The sequence below is a fragment of the Lynx rufus genome, unplaced genomic scaffold (assembly GCF_022079265.1).
Source record: "Lynx rufus isolate CCGP_SWC_20201006 ecotype Redwood Valley unplaced genomic scaffold, mLynRuf1.p SCAF_15, whole genome shotgun sequence".
NCBI classification, from domain to species: domain Eukaryota; kingdom Metazoa; phylum Chordata; class Mammalia; order Carnivora; family Felidae; genus Lynx; species Lynx rufus.
Genome location: NW_025814829.1, coordinates 398,414 through 419,039, shown reverse-complemented (window position 1 = coordinate 419,039; position 20,626 = coordinate 398,414). Strand labels below are relative to the sequence as shown.

General features: G+C 41.8%; 1 protein-coding gene across 2 annotated transcripts in view; it reads right to left on the bottom strand.

Annotated features, from left to right (window-relative positions):
* ATF6 (activating transcription factor 6) overlaps positions 1-20,626 on the bottom strand; it is a 203,248-nt gene that overhangs the window by 130,015 nt on the left and 52,607 nt on the right. For both annotated transcript variants that reach the window (XM_047076498.1, XM_047076497.1), the window contains exon 10: positions 4,532-4,663. In XM_047076498.1, coding sequence (XP_046932454.1) covers positions 4,532-4,663 — 132 coding nt within the window. The remainder of the gene's footprint in view (positions 1-4,531; positions 4,664-20,626) is intronic.

Sequence of the window (20,626 nt, the reverse complement as noted above, 5' to 3'; positions counted from 1 at the left end):
ATTTTAGAGTCCTGGGGGCGCCTGGGCGGCTCAGTTGGTTAAAACGTCCGACTCTTGATTTCAGCTCAGGTCATGCTCTCATGGCTCGTGGGATCGAGCCCCACGTTGGGCTCTGTGCTGTCAGCGCGGAACCTGCTTGGGATTTCTCTCTCCCTCTCTCTTTCTGCTCCACCCCTGCTCACATGTGTGCTTTCTCTAAGTAAATAAACATTTAAAAAATGTTTAAATCATGAAAAAACCTGAATCGCTAATAAAACACCAAAGTAAAGTTAACCAGTCACTCCATTAGCTTCAAAAATCCACTTTCCTAACCGTCACGCTGATCTACACCACGGGAGCTGATATCCAGGGTGTGATGGAGGGACCACAACCGAGGCTGGACATCAGAAGCCGAGCTGCGGGCATCACTGCTATTTATTCTCACTCTGCTACCTTCACCTTTCTCACTCAAAACTCTTAGATCGGTCTTAAATTTCTTTACACTCAATGCTCTAGATTTAGAAAACCTGGTATGCTAAAACTCAGAAAGAAAAAATATAAAAACAAAATTAGACACGGCTAGACTCACAGTTTTCATCAACTCATCGAACCACTATTTACTGCATACCAACCGTGTGCCAGGTACTGCGCTAGGAACCCAACAGGGAACGAGAAAAATGAAGTCTCTGTCCTCAAAGGCCTTAAGGGGGAAGAAGGACCAACTATAAGAGAACACATAAAAATAAATTGAAAGAAAGAATCTAGGTAGCAAGAGAAAACCGGTGGCAGTGGCTACTTTAGATGAAATGGTCTGAGGAGATGGTATTTAAGTCAACGCCTAAAGGAAAAGAAGGAGGCACTACTATAGAAACTGGGGAAACAGTGTTCTCGACAGAGGCAGGTGGGGAGAAGGTGGCCGTCAGGAACTCAAAGAAGGACTACACACCAGCTGAAGAGTTGTGAGCAAGTGAGGGAGGCACAAGACAAGCTCAGAAAGACTGCCTGGATCCTAACAAGGAATTACTGGAACATAACGAGAGGCTCAAAGAAGGAGAGAGGTGATAGAGTTCAGTTTTTGTTTTTTTTTTTAAATTTTTTTTTTCAACGTTTATTTATTTTTGGGACAGAGAGAGACAGAGCATGAACGGGGGAGGGGCAGACAGAGAGGGAGACACAGAATCGGAAACAGGCTCTAGGCTCCGAGCCATCAGCCCAGAGCCCGACGCAGGGCTCGAACTCACGGACCACGAGATCGTGACCTGGCTGAAGTCGGACGCTTAACCGACTGCGCCACCCAGGCGCCCCTAAAGTTCAGTTTACACTTGCACCCCACCACTGTACCAAAACTGGATTCGAAGGAGATCAAAGCGGAAACCGGGAGACCGGCCAAGAGGCAGCTATCATCCAGGCAAGAGCTGCGACAGCACGACTTAGGTGCTGGCAGTGAGACGGAGGGGAGCAAACCAATGCAAGATACTTTTTGGAAAGGTATCAATGGCACCTGTTGAAAGGGAGGAATCAGCGTTTCCGGCAGAAGCAACGACGGAATGAGGAAGACTGTTGTAGAGAAGGGGCTGGAAGATGAACAAGGAGACAGACGCAGGGGTCCAGCGTGCACGTGTTAAGTCTGACATGTTAAAAAAAAAAAAAAAAAAGATATGTCAAGCAAACTACTGGGTGGAGGAGTCTGGAGACTCAGAAGGGAAGTCTGGGTGGGAAACACAAATTTGGGAGTTGTCAGGATACGGAGATATGGGCTGTGCGCTAAATTACGGACGAGTCACAGAGGCAGAAAGAAAACTAAAATACCCACAGTTCCAGAGGATGAGGTTTGGATGGAGGAGGAGCCCAGAAAGAGGACTGAAGCAGAAGTCTGTGGAAACAATGGAAACTGAAACCTGGAGCGACACAAGGAAGAAGGTCCCCAGGAAGGAGGGACCCCACGGCCGGACGTGGAGGAAAGACCAAGATGAAGACAGAAGTTTCCGCTGAATCTGGCAACACTGAAATAACCGGCCTCTGTGACAAAAATAATTTTGGCAGAGTAGAAAACTAACTTCAAGAGATGAAAGTTACAGACTTCTATGTAAGCCACACACAACAGCTGAGGACATACAGATCATTCTTCCTGCAAGTGGCCCCAGAACATTCTCCACGTCCTCTCTTCTGCCTCTGGGAGTTAAAACGTTTGAATAACACAGAAATGGCAGCACACACAGGTAGTAACAGGTGGCACACACACCACCCTGAAATTAAGTGTTGAGGGAGAAGGGAAGAAAACCTCTCCTTTGCACTTGATAAACTCTAAATGCCTACAAGAGGAGGCTGTTTGCTAGACTCAAAGCAAACAAAAAATACCACCACCACCACCACAGACCTGTCTCGTGTGCCTTAGGTTAAAAAATCAGGTCTTCATACTTAGGAAAATATAACTGCTGCTGTCCATCACAGAAGTCTAAAATTACTTTTGAAAATGTATTTTTTATTTATAATTTTATTTCTATGTGATAAACCCTAGTATAATGACTTCTGCACATCTGTGCTCACTGGCTTTTTCTATCAGCCAAAAATATTCGTTGGAAAAGAGAAAAAAGTCTGATAGGAGAAATACCAGGAAAGGACCTGGGTGGAGCTGAAGGGAAAGGAAAAGGGAGAGTCTCAGCCAATATGCAATCTGGAGACAATCAGATCCACACTAATCCTGAGATGGCCAGAGTTCTAGGCTGCTTGCAAACAAATCATATTGATAGAAAACATTTTAGCAAATAAATCACTACCGCAGAGGACAGTGCTAGGGAGGGAGAGTTAAGTGATCAAAGCAAGAAGATCACATTGGTGGACTGATACCTATTTCAATTTCCCAAGATGCTCAATAATAATCTTAGATATTTCAAGAGATTTGCATGTAGCCAAGAATCCATAATCTTGTCCTTGTCCTTTTTTTTTTTTTTTTTTTTTTTTTACCACCACCAGTAAGCCGAAACAGGCCATGGTGACTTTGGGGTGGGCAACAGTGGACGGCTTGCATCTCATATACTACTTTGAAAGCTGACAAATTACAGCCTGAAGGTCATTCAAATATCTGGGTCGAACTAGGATCATCAGAGCACCGTGTTTTCCACACCACCTTACTCTACCACAGACAGATTGATGAAGGTTTCTACTTGTTGTGGTTAGTTCAACATAAATAATATTCTAGTAAAGGCTATCTGAACTTCACTGCAAGTATGCAATCAATAACTCGTTCTACTTTTTAACAGCCTGCAATACGTAGCTGAAGGGCACAGTCTGCACTCTCATAAACCCGAAGACTATCAAATTTAGAATGTAACTTTTGACAGATCTCACGTGGACAACAGAGCTCAAAATTACACATAGAACATGTAGGGCAAACTTGGACAAATTACTTAGTAAAATTAAAGATACTACTAAACTCTAGCGAGATTTAAAGACACTGTTAAGTGAGTACTAAGATCACTATGTCCGAAGTACGGCTGATTTGGGCACGAGAGAAAAAGCAAGAGACGTCATAGAATATCTTCCCACATTATAGCACCTGTCACGGGTGCTGCATCACACTAACTGACAAGGAACTCTCTGGATTCTCCGCCACACTTAACATCGTACTTTACACATTGCATATTCCTAAAACAATGAACACTAGCATTTTTTCCTAGGAAGGCTAAATGGACACAAGCCCACAGGACTATGGTAATAATTTCATTCAATGGTTTGGCTGTCACAGTAAAAGTTCAAAAAAAAAAAAAAAGATTCCCCGATGGCTCTTGGCCTGTAGAGCATCACAGAGTTACAAGTACCCAGATCTCTAAGGGTCCTAAAGCATTACACTTTGGCAGCAATGGCTGCCACACTGGGATGTCCCTTGGTTCTGTTAATCAAGGACCCAGGTCCGCTTGGCTCTAATAACACAGGGAAATGTTTATCAAAAAGTATACAGCTTTGAAAACGTCCATGACGACCTTCTTCTACTTTACATAACATAGACCTTGTGTTTTCAAAAAAGTTCAAGCCTTTTACTATTTGACAGGCTATGGAGAAATTTACTAAGACAATATTAAACTGTAACAGGGGAGGGAGATCCAACAAAGGTCACAATAAACAAGTATAAATGATGTGATCTGATGACTGCACGCAGGTTCAATCATAATCATTCCACCATATCATGTTCATCACAGGATGATACTATTAGATACGTTATATGTGTAATCATATGATAATAAAAAGCTGTATTAGAAACATTATATATAATATAATGTCTGTTTACCATATGTGCCTCAATATGTATATTAGTGCACATAAACTGAGATTTTAAGGTCACATCTCTACAAGAATTTCAAAACTTCTCAAGGTTTCAAAAAGTAAATGTATTCTCGGAACTGATCTTAACAGTAAAATTCATTAAGGGCCTCAGTAACTTGTCTGTTCTAACAAAAACTGTGCATAAACTAGTAAATGTAAAGTTATACTATATAATTCTCTACGGCAGTTTCATTAAATCATCTTAACAGACAGAGACATGCCATCTTCTAACCTGTAGCTGTTTTTCTGGATGATACCCTCTGATGTGTCTTGCACCTCTTTAGCAGAAAATTCTAGAAGATGCCTCCTCTGATTTGCAGGGTTCACACCAGGATTCTTTCTCCTGGAATCCTGTTCCAGCATGCTGAAAATTGTAAAAAGTGAAACAATAATTGAAATAAAAGTAAGTCACACATATGCAAGCGACATTAGCTCTAAAACAAACCACGATTCCCTCACAGATCCACGCACTCAGCACGAACACTAGGTGCAGAAACAAAACAGCATTATCTGTGGTCAGATTGCCCCGCCTGGCATCCTGTCTGTAGGCAAAACAATTTTAAGAATAATTTCTGTTAAATATAAAAAGCACCTCATTTTTTTTTAATTTTTTTTTTAATGTTTATTTTTGAGACAGAGAGAGACAGAGCATGAATGGGGGAGGGGCAGAGAGAGAGGGAGACACAGAATCGGAAGCAGGCTCCAGGCTCTGAGCCATCAGCCCAGAGCCTGACACGGGGCTCGAACTCACAAACCGTGAGATCGTGACCTGAGCTGAAGTCGGACGCTCAACCGACTGAGCCACCCAGGCGCCCCAAAAAGCACCTCGTTTTTAAACAACAGCAGTAATCTGTACGCTTTGAAAACTGTATAATTACGTTAACTATGTATAAAAAGTAGAAATAAGTACAATATACACAGAAACAAATTTTAAACTCAGAGAGTAAACTGAAATAAGAAGTCCTCCTGAAGGCGCCTGGGTGGCTCAGTCGGTTGGGCGACCAACTTCAGCTCAGGTCATGATCTCACAGTCCATGAATTCGAGCCCCGCGTCCGGCTCTGTGCTGACAGCTCAGGGCCTAGAGCCTGCTTCGGATTCTGTGTCTCCCTCTCTCTGCCCCTTCCCTGCTCATGCTCTGTCTTTCTCTGTCACAAAAATAAATAAAAACATTAAAAAAAAAAGTCCTCCTGGATGCTGCAAACTAACATTTTAATGAGGGAGTACTTCAAATGAGATGCGAGCTTTTCCCCTTATCCGCAGCCAATTCATTAGCCTTTTGCAATCCCAGATGGCGGGCTATCAGATAAAAGTAACAAAAAATTATTTTTAAAAATACTTCTATTTTTATTTACATGTAAAAATTTCCTATTTACTTCTTTCTCCCCATCTGCCCCAATGCCTTCATTCATCAACGTATGTGCTCTTGGTGGGTGTTAAGTATTTGCAACAACAACAAAAAATATATGTGTATATATATCTATATATAGATATCTACCTATCTATATATAGATATAGATATATCTATCTATATATAGATATAGATATACATATCTATCTATATATAGATATACACACACACACATAAAATATATGTATGTAGAGATACATACACACACATATAAAGCAAATACTGCAATAGTTGTTAACACGTTTAATGCATTAATCATGAGCTCAGAAATTTGGCTCACCAGTAAGATATTTTGTGTGTGTGCACTTTATTGTATAATGCCACGCACACAATTTACACTAGCTCTATAGTCCTCTTGAAATGAAACACAAAGGCAATCTCCCTAGGGAAACACAAAAGAAGGGATGCCAGACTCTACTTAAAGGAAAGTAAGGCTGATGAAAGGGACACAATTAAGGGCCTGAGGTTCTAAGAGAAAAGGAGTTCTCCGGGGTATGGCAGTTTGCCTCCACAGCTGGGGAAAGCAGTGTAGGGGGAAACAGAAAGCAGGTACACCTTTCTAGAATCTTCTTCTGAGCTCTTATTATATTTCCCAATCTCCTCAGTTCTTCCCCCCCAGAGTCACTGCTGTCCAGTGGCCCTCACACAGCATGCCGTAGCACTTGGACGTCCTGTAAACTCTTCAAAGGTATACCACCAAATGAGATGCCTTGAGGAACATTTAGTTTTGCTACAGCCGAGGATACATTTTGTCCCCATTCCTATCTTTCAGACAGAATGTCGCCAGCAATCCCAACCCTTCTGCAAATAAGGGAAGAGAAAGGCCTAGTGAGGTAGCTAACTAAGGAAAACTTGGCTTGGTGAGTATTTAAGAAAACATGAGATCAGCAGTAAATGATAATTTTGTAGGGAAGACAAACACAGGGTGATGATAACTACAGATTTTTTTTTCCTTTTTGCAACTTACTTTTTTGAAAAGGATTTTACTTCTAAATCTTTCAAGTGTGGTGTCAAAAATTCTACTTAGGAACGTACGCTGTAAACAAAACAAAGTTAAGACCTTTCTCCTCAGTTTACAGAATCTCAGTTAATTTAACACCGACACTGTGTTAGGGACCCATCCACGTAATAACATCCCGGTTGGGGACAAGTTCGCCCTCAACCCCTCCAGAGACCGCCCTAACTACTCAAAGAGCTTAGTTTCCCCTTGTTTTAACTAGAAATGTGCTTCCTTCTAACTTTCCCCTCTGGGTGCTAGTTCTGGGCTCTGCGGCTATTCAGAAGAAGGCTAAAAAGATAAGCAAGCCTTCTTCCAATGTCCAAAGACACAGAACACCTCCCCGCAGGCTCTCTTTCTCAAGGTTGTGGTTTCTTCCCCATGTTCTGCTTTCCGGTACACAGTGTCAGGCCCCTCTCCTGTCAACACGTCCCTCGCGAGTGGTGTCCAGAACTGACCACAGTACTTCTCAGGTGTCAGACGAGTCAGGATGGAACAGATAATTCCTTCCCGCGTTCTAGATCATTCTTCTTCCACTGATGCGGTCTAATATCACATAGGCTTTTTTTGGCAATTACATCAGAAGTTATTTATACCGAGCCTGGTTTAATCAAAATCCCAACTCTCCTCACAAACTGATTTTGAACCATTCCCTTCTTTTCCCTTCCTCTCCCTCTTCCAATCCTAAATTTATATAATTGAGCTTTTCTGATCCCAGCGGAATAATTTACATCCACTCCTTTAAAACTATCATTCGGCCTACTAATCAGTCAAGAACTTCTAGGACCCTAATTAGCAAAAGAAATTCTCCTTTTAAGCAAGCATCAGCATGCCATCAACATCCTCAACTGAACGGTTATTCAAATATTGAGAAGAGCATAACAAAAAAATTGAGCCATGGTGCATGGCCCTAGAGAAAGCCTTACAAAAATTAAGTTTAACCATTTCTGAATTAATTCTATCACACAGTCCAAAATTTCCCATCTTGACCATGCAGATGTTACAAGATTGTTAAATGTTCTTTTCTTCTAAGATGCAAATACAGTATGACAGCAGCTGCCATTTTCTGAGCACCTACTACGTATCAGGGAATGAACACGTAAGTACAAACTGAGGCTCAAAGAGTTGTAACAACTTGACCAAGGTCATGCTCTAAGTAATTAAAGAAGCCAAGATCTGGACTTAGGATTGGAACTACATTGCTGCATTATGTTGACATTTCTCAGAATGACTGATTCATTTATTTAACATGCATTAAATACCTATATGTTCCAGGAACCATGTACGATGCTAAAGACTCAAAAATAAAAGAAAGGTAAAGATCAAATTACAGTTTATGTGGGGGGGGAGGGGGAGGGCGGGTATTGATAGATAAAAGATAATAGAGTGATTAATGCCATAATAAAGGTTGATGCTGAATGCTATGGCAGCATATAGCTAAGGTGCCTGATCTTTACTAAGAGGATCGCAAAGTTATCTTAAATGAAAAGCAGTAAACAAACAGGTGGAAAAGGGGGGGGGGGAGTGAAGGAAGACACTCGTATAGATGGAATGGTGTATGAAACAAGCACACGGGTAGAAGAGAATAGGGTATGCTCAGGGAACTGTAAGTCAAGCAGGAGAGGCTGTGAGGGTGGACACATGCATATGTAAGCACACAGCAAGAAGGGGTCTCAGAAACAGAGGAGAAAGAAAGGGGACCAGGACGATAATGTAAGGCTGGATTACAGATGGCCCTGCCTGCCACAGTATCACTGAGTCTAGCAACTTATTCAAGTAACAGAAACACAACTAGCATGTTTTTGGGGCACCTGGGCGACTCCATCGGTTAAGCAGCCGACTCTTGGTTTCGGCTCAGGTCACGATCTCAAGGTTCGTGGGTTCGGGCCCCACTTTGGGCTCAGGCCCCACTTTGGGCTCTGCACTGACAGTGTGGAGCCTGCTTGGGATTCTCTCCTCCTCTCCCTGCCCCTCCTCTGCTCGTTCTCGTTCTCTCTCTCAAAATAAATAAATAAACTTTAAAACAAATAATAAACTAGCAAGTTTTGTTCTTGTTTTAATTTTGGCTCTCAGGCATCATATCTCTTCCTTTTCTATTCATTTTTTTAAAGACTTTATTTTTAAGATCTTTTTTAAATAATCTCTACACCCAACATGGGGCTCGAACTTAACAATCCCAAGATAAACAGTCACATGCTCTACTGACTGGGCCAACCCGGGACCCCTTTCCTATCCCTTTCTACAGCGGAATCTTCCCTACGATTACTGTTCAATTCCCTGGTATAATTATCCCTTGTCTTTCACAAACTGGTATTACAATCATCTCCTAGTCACCTAGACTACTTAAAAAACAGCACATTACCAGAACAGCTCCCCTGCTTCCCTACATCCTCGCTAAGGGGTGTAAGCCTTTAAAAAGGAGCCTCCCGGGGCGCCTGGGTGGCGCAGTCGGTTAAGCATCCGACTTCAGCCAGGTCACGATCTCGCGGTCCGTGAGTTCGAGCCCCGCGTCGGGCTCTGGGCTGATGGCTCAGAGCCTGGAGCCTGTTTCCGGTTCTGTGTCTCCCTCTCTCTCTGCCCCTCCCCCATTCGTGCTCTGTCTCTCTCTGTCCCAAAAATAAATAAACGTTGAAAAAAAAAAAAAAAAAAAGGAGCCTCCCTCGATAACTCCCGCAATTAACTCCCAAGCCAGAGCAGAGAGCGAGGGGGACAGAGGATCCAAAGCAGGCTCTGGGCTCACAGCAGACTCACAAACCGTGAGATCAAGACCTGAGCCGAAGTCGGGCGCTCAACTGACTGAGCCTCCCAGGCGCCCCTGATCATTGTTCTTCGGATGATTTGCACCAAGAGACGGGCAGGCGTTTCAATCGACAATTTACAGCTGTTACAAGCAAACGCCTTGCGTTTAACTATTAGTTTAGTTTCTTTCACGTGTGGCTGGGCTGCGCCAGTCACTTGGCAGCTGCACTTGCTGGACATCAGTTTGGACGGTGACTGGTCTGGCTCACAAGTGATCACTAGTTGTCACTACTGCCCACACAGGTAATGATTTCACAGGGTAATGACAATTTACCTGTCACGGAGCTACTCTAGTAACTTGCACCTTTTTTTAGCCTCATTTATTATCTACCCGTTGGACGAGAATGTATTTTGAAAGGCAATATATCAAGAAACTTTGTAAACAATCTTTTAAAATTTTTTATTTATTTGTTTTTAGTTGTTGTTGTCATTTGGCCTCCATTCCTCGTACACCTTTTTTTAAGTCTTTAAATGAAATTTCTCGTAAGCTAAACTACAGGCTAGCCGACTGTCCAGTTCAGCTCAAAAGAAACTACAAATGTTTGAACCCTGTGAAAAGACCTACAGAAACTAGTTTAATCATCTGAATAACTGCAGATTTCTATTTTCCTTGTTTTATTAATATTTGAAAGACACGAAAGAGCTTTATTTCACTGCCAGAATTCAAGACTGTCTTAGATACAACCGTGACACCACAAGTATTAACAAGGAATTTGACAGTCCTTATCACGGCCAAATGTACAAAGAAGTAAGAGAAAATTGTTGATGTGAACTTTTAGATCCTTGACATGAGAATTTTAAATCATTCAATGTCTCTTTTCGTTAATTCTGGAAAAATTAAATTTATTTTTTTAATTTATTTTTTGAGAGAGAGAAAGAGAGAAAAGAAAGACAGCAAGCAGGGGAGAGGCAGAAAGAGAGGAGAGAGAGAACCCCAAGCAGGCTGCGAGCTGTCAGCACAGAGCCTAATGCGGGGCTCAATCCCACAAATCATGATCATGACCTGAACCAAAGTCAAGAGCCGGATGCTTAACCGACGGAACCACCCAAGTGCCCCAGAAAAATTAAATGTCTATTGATACAAAGAGATGGCTCAGTCACAGTAAGAGTCAGTGTGATAAGGGCAATGAGTGTGTATAGTTGATAACCTTAATAGTCTAATCAAACTCTTCTCATAATGAGCTTAAATTAGGTTCTATTCCGTATTTTAAATAAACTAACAAATATTAAGAAAGTGACAGTCCCTACATCTCTGTGATCAGAAATAGGCTACTCTGGAGGAGATACAACATTTTTTTGTTTTTGTCTTTAATTTTTTTTTAACATTTTATTTATTTTTGAGACTGGGAGAGACAGAGCATGACAGGGGAGGGTCACAGAGAGGGAGACACAGAATCTGAAACAGGCTCCCGGCTCTGAGCTGTCAGCACAGAGCCCGACGTGGGGCTCAAACTCACGGACCGCGAGATCATGACCTGAGCCGAAGTCGGCCGCTTAACCGACTGAGACACCCAGGCGCCCCAAGATACAACGGTTTTAAACCACAAATCAGCATTACACCAATAAACCGCTCAGGTTCTGGGCCAAGGGGCCTGAAAGCATAGATTAATAAACCACAAATAATTTCAGTTATCCAAAATTCCAGACAAGGCATTAGGAGAATTGTTACTTTACTCTTTCATTTACAAAATTCTAAAAGCCAACGACTGTCTTAGATGATTGTGAAGCCACTTGATCGTTAAGATATGACACAGCCAATGTTCACACCAAGTAGCTGAACAAAACACAGCACATTTCCAAATCCACCCCACCCTTTGCAAACCTGCTTCCTTATGGTACAAGTAGGTCAATCTTAAATTCAAGCCATCTCAGCAGGTAAGAATCATACTGGTTCTCATCTCCGGAAGGAAGCCACAAGCTGCAGCCGCTCTGTTGATCTGACACCCACGCGTGAAAACGCGAAACCACTTGAAGCTGCAAAGAGCATGCAGTTCTTCCAGTTTTAACGGAGGAGAGCGGAAAGAGCATAAACTTTGGCGTCAGGAGGTCTGGGTTCAAGGGGTGGCTCCGAGATTCCCCACTTGAGTAGCCCTGGGACAGCTGGTTACCTTCTCTGAGCTGCCAATTCCTCACGTGTAAAAGAGGAAAAATAACTAATATTTCCGTTTCTCAAAGATTCAAGTGAAATGACAGATGTGTTGGGGCGCCTGGGTGGCTCAGTCAGTTAGGTGTCCGACTTCAGCTCAAGTCATGATCTCGCAGTTTGTGAGTTCGAGCCCCGCATCAGGCTCTGTGCTGACAGCTCGGAGCCTGGAGCCTGGAGCCTGCTTGGGATTCTGGGTCTCCCTCTCCCTCTACCCCTTCCCTGCTCACATTTTTGTCTCTCTCCCTCAAAATAAACAAACATTAAAAAAGAAAGAAAGAAAAGAAAAAAAAAGACAGATGTGAACATGCTTCTATAAATCAAAAAGTGCCATGTGTCCCAAGGGGGACACAGAGAAGTCAATGGTACAGCTGGTCTTCCTGCCTGCCAGGTTCGGCCTACTCACAACACAGCAACTGGAGTGACTGTTTTGAAATCTGGGTCAGATTATTATGTCACTCCTCTGTTCAATCCTTCAGACAGCTCCCTATTTCTAAAAAAATGGTAAAAGCCCAAACGCTTAAAATGAGCAAGGCCTCACTAAACTTAACCCCTCCATCCATCTTCCCTCTCCGGCATCATCACCTGTTTCTCTCCCCCTTGCTCACTTCAGCCCAGCCACCCTGACCTCCGTGCTTTTCCCTAAACATGTAAGGCACACCTCCAACCCCAGGGCACTTGCACTGGCTGTTCCCTCTGCCAGGAATGCCCTTCCCCCACATATCCATATTGTTAGCCCTCTCTTTAAGCCTTGGTTCAAATGTCTACTTTACAATGATCGCTATTTAAAACTCCAGCTCCAACACCCACCCTCACACCTGTAAAACCACTCACTCTGCTAGAGTTTATCCCTTTATCCAAAGAAACTACAACTGTATCATTATATTTACTTATGTTTTTTGTCAGTCTGTCCTCACTAGAATATATGTTTAAGGAGTACAGGGACCTGTGTTTTATTCTAGGACAATGCCTAGCTTAGAGGAAATAATTTTTTTTTTTTTTTAAATAACAGATGAAATTTATGTACTACTCTGCCTCATGTCAAGAGAAAAATCCAGATCTTCATTTTAGGGACACTAACTCACAACTCAAGAATAGCAGGTGGTGAACTCATTATTACACCATCTCCAGATCCAGAAACAGGAAATTATGTTAATTTTCATTGCAACTGAGACTAAAGACAAAAAGTTCTCTAAAGTTTTTTCTGTTTATTGAATGGTTCACAGATGATTTTTGCAGGCTCGTAGTGACTGGGGGTAATTTACTAGAAACAGAAATGTGACTGAATGGAGAAATCAATCTTTAAATCAAGATTTCAAAAACTTTCTCAAAAGTAGTTCTCAGAACCTGGGATTACCAGACCCTGAGAAGAAACATGAACTTTACAGTGGAAGTTTGCCAAGTCAGCCAACGGGAGCAAGAAAACAGCATGAGATCCTGTCATTCATTCGGTGAACAATTATCAAGAAAGCAGTCTTCTAATAGGTGATGCTTATTCTTGGAACCCAGCCACGGGAGAGGCCTAACTGAAGAAGAACGGAGAACCCTGGCCCACAGCCCTGGCTCAGGTCTCAGGTGAAGCCAGCACCACCTTGCTGACCGCGATGAGTGAGCCATCTTGGAAGGGGTCCACGAACCCAAGCCACCCAGTTGACACTCACAGAAACAAAGAGCTGCCTCTACTGAGCCCTGCCCAAATCACATAGACACTTTAGCAGAGCAAATGTTGTTTTAAGCCTTTACGTTTTAGGGTGACTTGTTACACAGCAATAGATGACTAATACACTGTGCTTACATCCCACTGAGTCAATGTTTAATATAAAAAGTCTGTATGCAAACAACTTTAGTATCTTCTCACCTGGGAAAGCCATCCTCCTATCATTCCAAATGTCAAAAAGATGCCTGTAAATTTGAGTGCAATCTCTTTTCTGTTACATTTACATCAATCCATCCAACTTCTAAAATGAGAATTTTCTACTCCTTTCACAGCCAATCCTAAGCTTTAGAGAGGTGAATAATGTTACTGGATAGAGTCCTGACTCCTCTCCTCATTCTGTCAATACCAACTTCTTTTCCTCGGCCTGATGGCTCTATTAGTGATTAAGACAAGGGCTCCGGACCCAGATTATCAATCTTAGCTCTGCAACACTATCAGCGGTGACTTTAGTCTCCTCGTCTGTAAAATGGAGATAATAATACTGCCCTTATAGTTGTAGGAGAATTAATTTATATAAAGTGCTTAGATTAGTATGCTTGGTGCACAGCACATATTTGATTAAAAAAAAAAACCCAGCTTAACACGGTAAACACAAAATCCTCTACCAAGCACAGATAATATCAACATACAGCCAATCTACATTATGCAACTAATTATCTTCTCCTTTTGATTCATCTTCTTTTCTTCCCACTGTCTTATTTCCATCTATCTATCTCGCATTTTCAAATTCACAACAACAACATCAACAAAATCCACACAGGAAAGAAAAATGAAAGTAAGTAATGCTGCTTTACTGAGAAGGGCTGAGAAACAAAGCCTTATAAGGCATACAGATCAGCTCTTCAGAGGTCATGGGCTAGGACAAATTAACTGTGGACATAATGCATTAATGCCAGCTTATGTGCAGAACACAGTCAACACAGAGTCTAAATACACACCACACACTCATAGTTCATGCTACACTGACATAACTCCGTTAAAAACAACCTAGGGGCGCCTGGGTGGCTCAGTCGGATAAGGGTCTGACTCTTGATTTCAGCTCAGGTGATGATCTCAAGGTCATAAGATTGAGCCCCACATGGGGTCTCCTTGCTAGGCATGGAGCCTGCTCGGGATTCTCTCTCTCTCTCTTTTCCTTTGCCCCTCCCCAACTCATGCACATGCACTTTCCCTCTCAAAAAAAAAAAAAAAAATCTGTACAATGACCATTAAAATATTTATGTTTCAAATGCTTACTGAAATTACAAAACAGCTCAAATCTGGAGAAAATAAGACATTAACAGCAAACTGCCTAGAAGCTTAAATAATACATAATTACATATATATATATATTTTTTTAATCAAAACTTTCAAAGTTATCCTATACTACCTTAGTATCAGACTAGACCTTCACTTACTACAAAATAAAGCTGTGTATTCCTTTATTGTTTATGTTTTGTTCAACTTCCACAGCAGGATTCTACCCGGATTACTAAATACTGAAGATAGTGGTTGAGAACTCTGCTTCAGACACACCATACAGGTTAACTAAGATTTGTGGTCTAAAGAAAAAATCAAAGTACCCAACCTAAATTCTGGCAGTTTTCTCACCTGCCCTAGTTTCCCAATGACGTCGTCTCAAAAGAAAGAAAGAAAGAAAGAAGTTACATTATCTCCTTTTATCTTGAAAGTGACATAGTGACTTACTCAAAGTAAAGAAGGAAATTAGCAAAGGTTTCTGATTTCAAATGCCTTTCCCCTCACTATAACAATTCAAGTCTGGGGAAAAGGTAGCCAAGCAATAAATGATAAAACCACTGGGGTACTCCTTATAAACCCGCCAATATGCAACTCAGATGAAGTCCAAAACTAAAGAAAATCATCAACAGATTTTTCCATGCCCTCAAAACTCAGCTCCACACTTGACAGACTCTAAGCCACTTTTTAAAACAAAGGATGAAATCTACAGAGGCTGGAAGAAACCAATTACTCTGCACAGATACTTTTTTGAAGAACATGAATAAATTGGACTATTTGGGGGACAGACTGACCTTAGCTCTATTACTGCTCTGCAAAGCCAGGATTCAGTAACACCTGGTATTTAGATGTATTGTATTTCTTCAGTTTATGTGTCACTTTGATAAATGTGGAAAGTACTTTTAGCCAAGAACTTGAATTAGATTTCACTTTAAAATCTGGCTGAACAAAACCATGTATACTCGGTTTGAATTCTGACATTTAAGTTATACAGTAACTTTTAACCTACAGCCAATAATGATTTCATACAGCAAAATGTGCTCAGCAATTGAACAGGAAAAAAAAAAAAATTGGAGCCAGATTTGGGGACAGGCTCATCTCAGGATAAGAAGCTAGAGTTTTTCCTATAAAAATTATGAAAAGCTGACAAACTTAGAGAATGTTCGAATAGAGACATTTCATTTCTAACCAGTTCCAGACAACTCAAATTCAGTGCCATATTTTCTGTGGTCAGCTGTTCCTTTAGCACAGTCTCATAAGCAAACCACAGAGTAGCCAGCCCTTAAGTATGATTTAACCTTCTTCATCCAAGTCTGATGTCTCAAACTACACAGATTCCGTTCTCATGAGGGGAGAGTGCCTAACCCGGAACAAACAAGGAAAAAGCATCATCCACTTCAAACACTTGTTATTTTTTCTTAAGACCCAGCATGTTCAAAATCTCCTTGAGATATTGCTTTGTGTTTTCTGAAAAGGAGAATGATTACAGTGACTTTTAAAATAGGAAGGAAAGGGTTGCCTGGGTGGCTCAGTTGGTTAAGTGACTGACTTCAACTCAGGTCATGATCTCGCAGTTTGTGGGTTCGAGCCCCGCGTCGGGCTCCGTGCTGACAGCTCGGAGCCTGGAGCCTGCTTCGGATTCTGTGTCTCCCCCTCTCTCTGCCCCTCCCCTGCTCACGCTCTGTGTCTGTCTCTCAATAATAAATAAATGTTAAAAAAAATGTTTAAATAATAATAATAAAATAAAATAAAATAGGAAGGAGAAAACATACCAAAGGAATCTATACACTGCAGTCCTGTGTGCCAGGAAGAAGTGCCTCTTACAAGGTTATGCTATGGTCTCACTCAGTCCAAACCAGAGGTCCATACATTTCCCCAATTACAGAAGGCAAACCTATAAACACAGAGGTGTCTGTCCAGAGATTTAATAAAACTTCTCTTATGTAGATTATCTTCTAATTCAATGGATAAATGCTCTTATAATTTCCACAGAGGCCGATGTAGAGAAAGAAAGAAATACTACACTATACACAATTTTCAACTCTGGACATACTTCAGACTCCCTGGGGGAAAAACATTGTGTTTAAGAGCAAATGAATTAGACCCATCCTACCAGATTCCACAAGTTTTGGGCAGGGCTCCTCCCTTTTGAAGATTTCCTACTGAAGATTAACGTACAGCCATGGCTGCAAATGACTATGAGAGAATTTAACAAAAAAATCATCCCAACTTTTTTTTTCATCCAAACTTTTAAGGAGGCAAGTAAAATTTGCAAAACCTCCAGACAAACTTCTGCATCAAAAACCCGTGGTCCGTGTCATTACCCAACAGTCAACAAAACTCACGACAATAGATGACAGACTGCACATAGGGCTCAGACTGAGGTTTCTCCAACCAGCTTTAAACACCCTGTTCTATAAAGATGGAAGTATTTTCAACACAACTTATCGCTGGTTAAACTTCATGCTGCCAACAGAACCTTTTGGAGATTCTTTTCTTCCATCAAGATTAACCCATTTTCCTTTTCTCTTCCTTTATTTCCCCTGCTTTTCTTAAATTAATTCAACTTCCCTCCACCAAGAAATATTTTTACAAATGTCTAAAAGGAACACTGCTCATTCTCTCCACCCTACCCTACTTCCTGGATATCTGTACAAGGCTGAGATTTACATCAATTCCTGAGGTATGGAGGAGAGTTAAACCTCCCCAATGTCAAAATGGTCTTGAGGACAAATTTAAAATAACAACAAAACAGAAACACATCAGCACGGAGTAGCAATGAAAACCACGCCTCTGTATGACCAACAGCAGGTATGATTTTTTAAAAAAAATTTTTTTTACTGTTTATTTATTTTTGAGAGAGAGACAGAACATGAGTAGGGGAGGGTCAGAGAAAGAGGGAGACACAGAATCTGAAGCAAACTCCAGGCTCCGAGCTGTCAGCACAGAGCCCGATGCAGGGCTCGAACTCATGAACCGTGAGATCATGACCTGAGCCACAGTCAAGACACTTAACCAAATGAGCCACCCAGGCGCCCCAGGTATAATCTTTGAACATTGCTTTAATTTAGCAGGGACCCAAGAGGAGGAAATTCTAAACATTAAGCATCCCCCCCTACAATGAAAATATCTCTTCCTCATCCTCACAAAATGTAAACCGGATAACCATTTATATTATATCCTATCCAATTTCAACATCCATTAGAAGGTTCAGTGTGTGAAAAACGATTAGAAGAAACTACACTTATAATGCGGAAGGTAGTAGTAATGAGATAAAAACAAAGGCTGTGCAAATTAAGGTGTCATAAAAAACATAAAACCAGAAAAAAAAAATTAGAAAACTTAATCAGTCATAAAAGGCCCAGGAGGTGAAAAGGCTTTTTTTTTTTTTTTGTCTTATGTTACTGTTTTTTCTAAGGCAACAAAAAGGGTAGAAATGGGGAAATAACGTCTTTCCCACGTCTGTATTATGCCCTGGCTCCTGTCATGTGCCCTCCGCTTCCCATGGAACGTCCGTCCCTTCTCTCCTTATAAATCTTGAATTTCACTCTCCCTGGTGAAGCCTTCCCTTGTGATCACTCTGTCCACGTACATCCTCTTCCCGGCAGACGCTCACAACACACGCCACTCAGCAGTCACCAGCACAATACGTGCCATGTTAGGCCTTCTCCTCTGCAGGAACAGGATGCCCCCCCCGCCCCCGTGTATGAACTGGCCACAGCCCACCCTTTCAGCCCTGCTGTGTACCGCCCCCCCCCCGTCTACGCTCATTCGCGTGCAATCATGCACTCGTTCCCTGTTTGGCCCCTCAACTACATCCAACAAATATTTATTAAGTGGCTACACTACTTCAAGCATGATCTAGAAGCCAGGTGAGCGCCAGCCATCTCTGACTGCTGCTCACGGCAGGTGAAAACCATCCTCCCTGAACATCCGCTCACAGCACCGTCTTTACCGGGAATGCCCATCTCTCCCCATCAGGCTGACAAAGTCCTGAATCTTAGTGAGTCAGGGCGGCACTTTTTTAGCGTCTGCCATGTCCTGTACACGTCGTGCTAGGTGCTGAGGATACAGAAAGTGCATGGAGGCACAGCTTCTCAAAAAAAAAAAAAAAAAAAGGAAAGAAAACAACACAAAGCTATAGTAGCGAAGACCCAGATACCAACAAATAACAGGCACAACGTGGCAAGTTCTGTGGTGTGTAAACAGGCTGATTTGGCAGCACGGGGCAAAATACTCAGGCTGGCCTTGATGTGACTTAAACGTGCTCAATGCTTACTTGACTACTGCAAATACTCTTCTACAATTTGCTTATTCCACACAATATACTTCCTATAAGGTCTGATGAACAGCATTTTTAGCACCATTCAGTAATAATTCGTTTTAATTTCTCCTTTGATCTATGAGTTACTTAAAAGTGTGTTTTTTAGGTGTTAGGAGCGTAGGAGGTTCTTATCTTTTTGTTACTGTTCGACTTTAATTACACCGGCAGTGAATGTAGTCTACGTGTTAGTCTACGAAATTTGTCGAGACTTCCTTTATGATTTGGCACAGATCAATTCTCTTTTTTAACATTTTCACCTAGAGTTCAAAAACTGTGTGTTGGTAAATGCAGTAATTATGTAAATGGCCATTACATCAAGTTTCATAATGATAATATTCAAACCTTCTACACACTTGCAGATTTTTTTTTTAATTTTTTTTTCAATGTTTATTTATTTTTGGGACAGAGAGAGACAGAGCATGAACGGGGGAGGGGCAGAGAGAGAGGGAGACACAGAATCGGAAACAGGCTCCAGGCTCCGAGCCATCAGCCCATAGCCTGACGCGGGGCTCGAACTCACGGACCGCGAGATCGTGACCTGGCTGAAGTCGGACGCTTAACCGACTGCGCCACCCAGGCGCCCCTCACACTTGCAGATTTTCTTTTCACTGTGGTCTATCAAGGCAGAGGTACACTCAAAATTTCCCACTATGGCAGTGGAATGCTAGTTTTCCCCATAGTTCTATATATTGCAAGCTATATACTAATTTAGAATTATTATATCTTCCTGGTAAACCTTTTAATCGATAAGTGATTATGTCTAATAATGCTTTCTCCTTAAGGTATATCTGTCTGATGTTAATAAAGCAACGCCAGGGGCACCTGGGTGGCTCAGTCGGTTAAACGTCTGACTTCAGCTCAGGGCATGATCTCATGGTTTGTGAGTTCGAGCCCCGTGTCAGGCTCTGTGCTGACAGCTCAGAGCCTGGAGCCTTGCTTCAGATTCTGTGCCTCCTTCTCTCTCTCATGCTCTGTCTCTCAAAAATAATAAATGAACATTAAAAAAATTATTTTAATGAACAAATAAAGCAACTCCAGATTCTTTTGGCAACTATTTGCTTTTTCCATTCATCCCTTGACTTTTTTTATGTTTATTTATATTGAGAGAGAGAGAGAGCATGAGTGGAGCAGAGACAGAGAAAGAGGGAAAGAGAGAGAATCCCAAGAGAATCTGACAGCGCAGAGGTAGACACGGGGCCCAATCTCACGACCATGAGATCACAACCTAAGCCGACACCAAGAGTCAGATGCTTACCGACTGAGCCACCCAGGCACCCCATCCATCCCCTGACTTTCAAACTTCGACTTTCTGCAGCTTGATACTTTTAGGTGTTTCTCTTGTAAAAAAGCATGAAGTTGAATTTTGCCTTCTTCCCCCTCCAGTCTGACAATCTGTGCCTTCTAAATGCAGAGTTCAGTCCATTTTCACATATTGTGATTATGCATAATGTTCTAGATTCATTTCTTCTATCACATTTTGGGCTTTCATAATCTAGTAGTTTCTTTCCCTCTTTTCATGCCTTTTTGGGGTTGAGTCTGTCCACCTCATTCAGTGATGTTGCTTCCACCAGAGTTTGAAAGGATACACTTCAACTGTATTTTGTTAGGGGGTAATGTAATTTAACAAGTCTAAACAATCAATATCTTCACCTACTTCCCAAACAAGACTAAGAACTTTGAGTGTTTTAACTTTGATCACACC